Source organism: Neolamprologus brichardi, chromosome 7, assembly GCF_056152115.1.
Source record: "Neolamprologus brichardi isolate AB-2024 chromosome 7, ASM5615211v1, whole genome shotgun sequence".
In the NCBI taxonomy this organism is placed as follows: Eukaryota; Metazoa; Chordata; class Actinopteri; order Cichliformes; family Cichlidae; genus Neolamprologus; species Neolamprologus brichardi.
The window spans coordinates 55,292,869-55,301,324 of NC_142110.1; the positions used below are offsets into that span (position 1 = coordinate 55,292,869).

At 39.2% G+C, this 8,456-nt stretch overlaps 1 protein-coding gene across 5 annotated transcripts; it reads left to right on the forward strand.

Annotated features, from left to right (window-relative positions):
• Nucleotides 1-167: 167 nt before the first annotated feature.
• On the forward strand, nt 168-5,012 carry otpa (orthopedia homeobox a). 5 transcript variants are annotated; one of them, XM_035913865.2, is made up of 3 exons: nt 168-487; nt 948-1,414; nt 3,566-5,012. In XM_035913865.2, the coding sequence occupies exons 1-3, from the start codon at nt 412-414 to the stop codon at nt 4,085-4,087; spliced, it is 1,065 nt and encodes a 354-aa protein (XP_035769758.1). In that variant the 5' UTR covers nt 168-411; the 3' UTR covers nt 4,088-5,012. The 5 variants fall into 5 exon arrangements, with proteins under 5 accessions (XP_035769758.1, XP_035769759.1, XP_035769760.1 ...); XM_035913866.2 differs by having other exon boundaries at nt 169-448; XM_035913867.2 differs by having other exon boundaries at nt 170-487; nt 996-1,414.
• Nucleotides 5,013-8,456: the final 3,444 nt, after the last annotated feature.

The window sequence follows — 8,456 nt, forward strand, 5'->3', positions numbered from 1 at the left end:
TTTCGCTCAGATATTAAATCAGGTTATTTTATTGGATGTAATTTGGGGGGAGAAATCAAAGCCAATTACAGGAATGAGGAGGAATGAACTTGTGGATGTGAGAGGATGGAGGAGGAGGAGCAGGTGGAGTGGGTGCTCGGGTCTCGGGCTAAAGCTGACATACCTCAGGCTTCAACTCTGATTGGTCCTCGTTTGGAGAAGCTCATGGGTTCATTCCGTTGTTAAGCGCCTCCCCATTTCGCTAAACTACATTATAATGCAACGAACCTCCCTTTTAACCACAAACCGAATTTGCTTTCATTTAGGCTATATATTTTTCTTAAATAGGTTAAAGTCATAGAGATTTTTTTCTTTTTTTCGTTTCCTTTTTTTTTTTTTTGGGAATAGCATTTCGCCCTGGAGCGGTGCGCAATGCTATCTCATGCCGACCTCCTGGATGCTCGCCTCGGTGAGTTAACATCACCAAACTCCGGTCTTCAACTCTACTGTAAGCTGGAGGAACTTCTAATCTTAAATCAAGCTCAGAAATTGTCAATTTGCTTCTTATGTGATCTTAATGGGGCTGAAGTGAGCTAAACTCGCTTAATTCATTGGAAAAGTAATTATTATTATTATATTACTGCGTAATTTGATTTAACAATTTTCCAAGATACCAGTGTGATCAAATTGAATGAAGAGTATTTAAGGAGCAGATTGCAATGTGCATGCTGTCTCTTGAAAATAACTGCAGTGGCTGTTTCTGTTCTTTCTTTTCTTTTCTTTTTTTAAATGTCTGTATTTGTGTTGAGGCGTTTAAAGCATGCACAACAACTGCTTCATCTTCTACTGCAGCCTAAACTGCTTCAGCGGCTCCTAAATCCGCCTTTTCGCATGTAAGGCATGCTTGTTGTGTGCACTTGAATATGTCACTGCCTTTGCTTAACATGTTCCTTTTCCTTCCTGTATAGACCAAGTGTTTAATGTGCAGCTCTCACCTGCTGCGGTTGTCTGTGCAGGGATGAAGGATGCCGCGGCGGAGCTCCTGGGCCACAGGGAGGCTTTGAAATGCAGGCTCGGCGGTGGGGGACCTGACCCGGGACACTCCGGGGAGCTCGGCCCGGGCCCGGACGGCGTGGAAGGGACTACGATGCTCCCGGGTGACGATATCACCAGCGGCGGGGGATCCAACCCGGTGCAGGTGAACAGCAAAGAGCAGGACAAACAACAGCAGCAACAGCAGCAGAACAACAACAGCAACAACAACCCCAACCAGTCTGGAGGGCAGCAGCCCCAGAAACAGAAGCGACACCGGACCCGCTTCACGCCGGCGCAGCTCAACGAGCTGGAGAGGAGCTTCGCCAAAACACACTACCCTGACATCTTCATGCGGGAGGAACTGGCTCTGAGGATCGGCCTGACGGAGTCCAGAGTGCAGGTGGGGCGGCTGGGAGTGTGATGTTGATAAGAAATGGATGAAAATTAACTTTTGAAAGCCCAGATTTGAAACATACAGGCGTTAAAAATAATATCTCCCCGAGTACCGAAAATGCAACAAAATGATACCTGCACATTAAAGTGATTAAATATTGAACTATTTAAAAAAGCCCAAATGCTTTCATTTGGAGCTCAGTAGTTACTGCAACATAACACAATTAAGTTACTCTGCAGACGCTACAACGGCTCTTTAGAGGAAGCTTACTGAAACACTTTATTAGGATGCAAAAAAACAAACAAAAAAACAGTCAGGGTTAAGATTTTAGATTCTTTTGTTTAATTTACTCTTTTATTTTTTTCTCACAAAAACCAAATTCTAAGCTAGAGGAATGTGTTATATCAATTTGTGCAAATAATCAAGCTTATTGCTTGGTTGATATATCAAAATATTGCCTAAGAAGGAATGCAAAAAACAAGTTTTAGTATTTCACAGAATTGTAGTCATTGTAAAAAATAAAATAAAATAAACGACGTTTTATGGCATCCGTCTATTATTAATATTATTAGGTTTTTATAGTTTAATTATTTTTAATGTTAATGTGTCTGACGCACACTGCGGTTTATCTTCGCATTGAACATAACGAGTGCAGGTGTTATTAAAAAAGCTTGATACTAACATGCCATCCTTTCGTTATAAAAAAAATAAGGTCCATTAATTGGGTTGTTTGTAGTGTTTAATTTGATTTTATTCAAACTTTATAAAATATCACTTTTCTTTTAAAAACCGAGGGTGCTTTATTTTAATATTTACTTATTAAAATGGCCCAAATTCCAGTGTCTGCCGCATGTAATACATCTACAGGGAACCAAATGCTGACGGCAGCTTAATTATACTCGATTAATCGCCTCGTATCAACCTTTTAACAGTCCTGAACTAACACTGATGGTCAGTCTACAACTTCATCAGACTGCATTTCATTCTCGCTGTAATGCTGCCACTTCAGTGGCCTTATTGGATGAGAACGGCAATTGCGCTTGGATCGCTCGCATGTGAAATAATACCCCATAATAATCATTACTATTATTGCAAGAGTCCATTCAGTCCCTCCGCCATTTACATAAAATCTAAATTAGCGAAATGACGCTCATCTGCTATTATGACAGCGCTGAAAATAAAAAGCAAGATCCAGATTCGATTTAGCGATGGGCCTGTCACCGCTGTCTGCGTCTTAATGCCGGACGCGCTGAAGATGCACTCTGTCTCATTTTTATTTCTGTTTTTTAAGGGGGGATGAGAAATTGCGTTTTCTTTCCTTTGAAGTGTAATGCATTTCAGGCCGGATTTCACGGCTGGGCTACTCCGGGGGAAGAGAGTGCGATTGTCCCGTTCTTATTACTGCGCCCCACTTTCTCAACCAAATCTTCACATTAATCATAGACGCCCGCTTACAGCCAGACCCACAGAAGCACGGGGACTCCGGGAATAACAGAGCAAACCACCGCTCTACAGCAGCAATAACATTGCCTTTTTTATCCCAGGCCGGATGTAGCACAGGAATCTGATAAAATGTGGCTCAAACTATCCGACGACTGCTACTACTACTGCTACAAATAATAATAATAATAATAATAATAATAATAATAATAATAATAATAATAATAATAATAATAATAATAATAATAAATAGCCCACAAAATAAATTTAAGGTAGAAAATATTTAACAGAAAAATCTGGTTGAACCTTAAAAAATAAATAGGTCTCTCTCTCTTTCTTAAAAAAATAAAAATAAAAATAATAAAAATTGGCACCACGACGTCAACGGCAATGAATAATTAAAATAATATAAAAAAAATAAAACCTTTCAACCATTAAGATCGTGGAAATATGTTTTCGATTTAATGTGAATGTTCACTCAATACTGCAAACAGCTGTTATTTAAGAATTTAACCAAAATTCATAAATCTGTATTTCTGCTGTGATTTATTGCTGGTGCTTTTCCATGATCACACATTGATATTATGACCTTTTTTTAAAAAAACCCCCAAAAAAACAACATTATTATTATTATTGGTGCTCCCAGCGTTGGTAACGTGACCTGTCACTAAAGTCACTGACTCAGCTCCCCCTGACTCCTCCCGTCTTTGTCTGCAGGTCTGGTTCCAGAACCGACGCGCTAAGTGGAAGAAGCGCAAGAAGACCACCAACGTGTTCCGGGCTCCGGGGACTCTGCTGCCGACGCACCATGGTTTGCCTCAGTTCCCATCCGCAGCTGCGGCAGCCGCGGCTATGGGCGACAGCCTCTGCTCCTTCCACGCCAACGACACCCGCTGGGCCACGGCAGGGATGCCTGGCGTGTCTCAGCTGCAGCTCCCGCCCGCTCTGGGCCGCCAGCAGGCCATGGCGCAGTCCCTGTCTCAGTGCAGCCTTGGAGCCGGACCACCGCCCAACTCCATGGGTCTATCCAACATGTCGTCGAACGGCTCCGGGCTGCAGTCGCACCTCTACCAGCCCACTTTCCCCGGAATGGTCCCCGCGTCTCTATCCGGCCCGACGAACGTGACCGGGTCGCCTCAGCTGTGTAGCTCCCCGGACAGTGACGTCTGGAGAGGGACAAGCATCGCCTCCCTGCGCCGCAAAGCGCTGGAGCACACAGTATCTATGAGCTTCACCTAGTGACGACGGTCAGCGCTACGAGCTTTTCTTTCACCAACTACAGAGATCTTGTGCATTTTGTTCTTACCCACCCAGTCCACCCAAAGAGGCACAGTGGGACAAATACATCCGGGATATTTGTTCAGATAACATTTTTTCTTCTTCTTCTACCCAGTTCACGAGAAAGAGGGGGAGAACTGACATTATTCATTGGGCCCTTTGGCCTTTATTAACCATAGGACTGGTTCTGTTTTAGGCTATAATTTATTATTTCGCATGTAGCCTCGATCAGCTATTTATTTCTCTATTTAAACGAACCGATGCGTGAGTTCGGTATTTATTCACTTATTTATTTATTTATTGGGCACATCCAGCCCTCGCCATGATTGCCGCGGGGCTCTCGGTGATATTTGCTCGGTGACTGAAGGTTTTTGAAGACAAATTCTGTGGATACTTTTAACCACAAAAACTAGATCACAGATTCAATCTCCCCCCTTTCCCCCCTCCTGCTGCACAGCATGCAACTCTATAAGACCAAAGGGATGCACACTGGCCACGCAAAAGCCACACACCTGGAGATTTAAAAGAAGGAAAACATGGACGATTCACCAGGAGGGAGACTGATTTGACAGGAACGGGGGTAAAAAAAAGTAAATAAATAAAAGACTTGACTGCATGTGCTGTCCAAAGCAAAAATAAAAAGGGGGGAAATACTCTGAATTAAGACATTGAAAGTGACTTAACTATAATCTGTTATATAGGATGTTTTGTGTAGCGGAAGCACTCTTGTTCCCATTTGGTCAGTTTGTGATAACTTATGTTTCCAAAATTATGTCTGTGCTTATTCTCAGCTATGACTTTCTTAAATGTTTGAACCGTTTTGTTTCATGGACATGTTTATATCAATTCAGTGTAAATGATCAAATAAAAACCATTTTCAATTATGCCACAACACGAATCAACCCTCGTTTCTTTACAAACTCAGTCCAAAAGGTATTTAGATTTTAAATGATTGTAGTGATGAATCTGAAATTTTTGTTTAGCGTTAACTGTATCAAATTCTCTATCTGGTATAAACTTATTTAAGTTAAAAAAAAAAAAAAAAGCAGCAATGAACATTGAAGTTAGGCTTAAGTAGCAAATAATTATTCTACAGAAAAGTAAGTTTGCGTTATTTGTGATGCTGTTAAGTTCTTTGCCTGACATATCTATCTATCTATCTATCTATCGATAGATCGATAGTTATATATATATATATATATATATATATATATATATATATATAGATATAGATATAGATAGATAGATAGAAAGATATATAGATATATCTATATGAACACTTCCACACTGAATGCTCAAAATCCAGAATCCACATTAGCAATTTAGGAGAGCTCAAGCGTGTCAAACTCAATCTTAGTAAAGACCAAACTGACAAATTAGAGTCAAAGATGTCATTTTGTTATTTTTGTTATACAAATAGCACAAATAATGACCTCCAAAGCCCAAAAGTGAGATGGAAAAGCAGCGGATGACAGAATGGCATTTACAAGCAACATGTAAGCATTTAATAAAATGTTTATGATACATTATAAATAATAAAGACATTTTTATTGATGTACAGTATTTATCATCAATAGAACATTTTCACATATTTTTATATGACTGCATTTTATTGACTAATCTCTCATTCTGCTTCTATGCCAGCCTCCAAATGTGAGTGCTTTAATACACTAATAAGCACTTCTGTCTGTTTCCAGCTAAATTATAGATTTAGTTGTAAGCAGACAGAATTAATTTACAGACTAAATTCAATTATATTTATTAGGTAAATTGATAATACTTATAAAACAGGCTCTATAAAGTAATACCCATCATTTATCTCACCTGGAACATCAATTAGACAAGGTTTATAAATCTCATGGACTCTTTCCAACTTGCTCCAGTGACCTAAATGTGACAACAGACCTGATGGCATTTTCCAAAAGGTCTGCTTTCTGTAATAAAAGAATAAAACAGTGAGAAGCAGGCTGAACATGAATGCAGCGTTTGTGCAACCAGCTGTGAGATCCCGCTTTTTGTATGGAGTCTACGCCGCACACATTTCAGTGCACTTCACAGTGTTGTAGTAGATCCAAGGAAGCTGGTGTTTTGTTGTCTTAAATTTTCTATCAGGAAGCAAATACACAGTGATAAGTTCAGGAATTTTGAAAACAAAACAAAGCGCTAGCCTATTTAAAACATCAGTTAGTAATGGCCTTTGAAATCACTTAAACTACATATATACAGATATTTATATGTTCCAGTGTTTAGTTTCTCTGATTGTATTCCAGTGTGGAAACGGGACACGAACCTGCCACTGAGGTGCAGCACAAAATGTGTGTTGGAGTGTTTGTGCTCCACACAGCAAGTGCATCATTTTACTTTAGGTTGTTAGGAATAACACATTATGTTTAAGTTTATTTATAATCAGTAAATAATGCACTGCCTCTGCAAGAAAAGGCTATGGTCAGAAAAAATGCAAATAAAATTAAAGCCATTTTGCCCTCAGTTGGCAATTGAAGTCAATGTTTCTTGGTTGGCTTTAGAGCTTCTCCTGTGCAGCACCTGTTTGTGTAACAGTCAATGGTCAACTTTAGGGAAAGCCTTTTATTAATGTTATTTTAAAGCCTTTTATTAATATAGTTCCTTTGTAAACCATCCATCCATCTTCTGCTCACTCAGTTCAGATTTGTAGGGGGTTTGAATCTACCTATGATGAGGTAGAACCACTGGACAGGTCACATATTTTTACAGGGCTAACACAGATAAACAGATAACCATCCACACTCCCATTCACACCTATGGTCAACTTAGAATCACCACTTCTTCACCATGTTGCTAGACTGTAGGAGGAAGCTAATGTCCTCAGACTGAGTCCATGCAGTTACAGCGAGAACATGAAATCTCCAAACAGAGAGCCCCAACCAGCAAGCAGATTTGAAGCCAGGACATTCCTAGAGTGAGGCGAGAGTCCTAACCATCACACCTCTATTCCACTCCTGAAATTTAATCTTCAACATAGACTTTAAAGGTGGACCTTTGAGTTGCAGTTCAGATTTTAATCAAGGGAACCTTAGTGATGCAATGTTTGCTGATGAAGCTGCAAATCTCCAAACAAAGTGAGTGTAAAGTGCAGTGGAAAAAGCCCTTTAAGCACTCTAATGAGAGAATTAATCAATTACATTTAGAGTTCCCATGATTATAAAAAACTAGAGCAGTAACAGTAGATATCTCAGATGTGAGTGCCTGCCAGTGAGTATCTGATACAACTGTACTTTTAGATTAGACAAAAATTTTGGTCAGCATTTTGGCAACAGAGATTTCCAAGGTATCCATTCACCTTTAAACAAGGAGTATGGATGCACTCATGTCTGAAGTGCAAGCTTCTCTTACACTTTTTTTTCATTACTGTGGTAGAGATACATTTATATTATATTGAAAACACCACAATATTTTCTCTATTGTGAAATCCAAGCTAAGTAATTCCTCTTCCCCGACATCATATTGGCAAGTCCCTAACCTGTATTCTGGAGAAAGGCAAAATGATTATGTGAACAGATTTCTGTGTATGTCAGTCAGAACTTCCCTGAAAGCCAAGATTTTGGAGAAAAATCTAATAATAATTTTTATAAAACATACAGAGGACTTTTTGTACATGGATTTAGGATTTATGGAAAATGGCCCTGCCAGTCTTCTGGATGTGTTATGCTAAATGTATTCTTTAACACTTTTATTTTATTTTACACAAGTCTGGATTCAAGTGTTCCTATACTTTTACAATCATACAGAAAGTTCATTCACCTACACGAAGAAAAAGTGTTAGCTATATTACATCCAATTACTGTTAATCACAGGCTAACTTTAGACAGCATGCTGTAATGAATATATCCAGTTTGATACCAACTGAATACTTATGTGAAACAAACTCTCATCACCTAGAAATATATCACAGAACATAGCAGGTTATCATCTAAAGGATATCACAATACAGTGAGGCCTGCTGGGATGATTAACCCGTGTGTGTGTTTGATTGTATAATCATCAATGACTAAACCTCTACTTGCTTTATTGTGTACCAATTTTCACAGAAATGTTCTGACTTACTTCTTCTATTTGTGGAATGCTACTACTTAATTAGCCAGCAGGTACTCTTCTATAAATTATTGTGAATCTTTTTATTTTGATGTGATTCCATGTCATAGACTTTGGCTTTCATTCGTGAGCCCCTCGGGATAAAGAGTTTTGCAGTCTAGCAACAGATGTGAAATAATATTACATAAATGTAATAATTTGTTTCACTATCAGCCAGGTTAATTAGTTTGTGGAAATGGGTAACCTGTTTCTCATTGGG

What these genes read in the sequence shown, in the direction of transcription:
- otpa (XM_035913865.2), top strand. Translation starts at nt 412, where the DNA reads ATGCTATCTCATGCCGACCTCCTGGATGCTCGCCTCGGTGAGTTAACA. An exon ending in CTCCGGTCTTCAACTCTACT is followed by an intron (nt 488 to 947) that starts GTAAGCTGGAGG and finishes CTTCCTGTATAG; the next exon opens with ACCAAGTGTTTAATGTGCAG. An exon ending in TGACGGAGTCCAGAGTGCAG is followed by an intron (nt 1,415 to 3,565) that starts GTGGGGCGGCTG and finishes CTTTGTCTGCAG; the next exon opens with GTCTGGTTCCAGAACCGACG.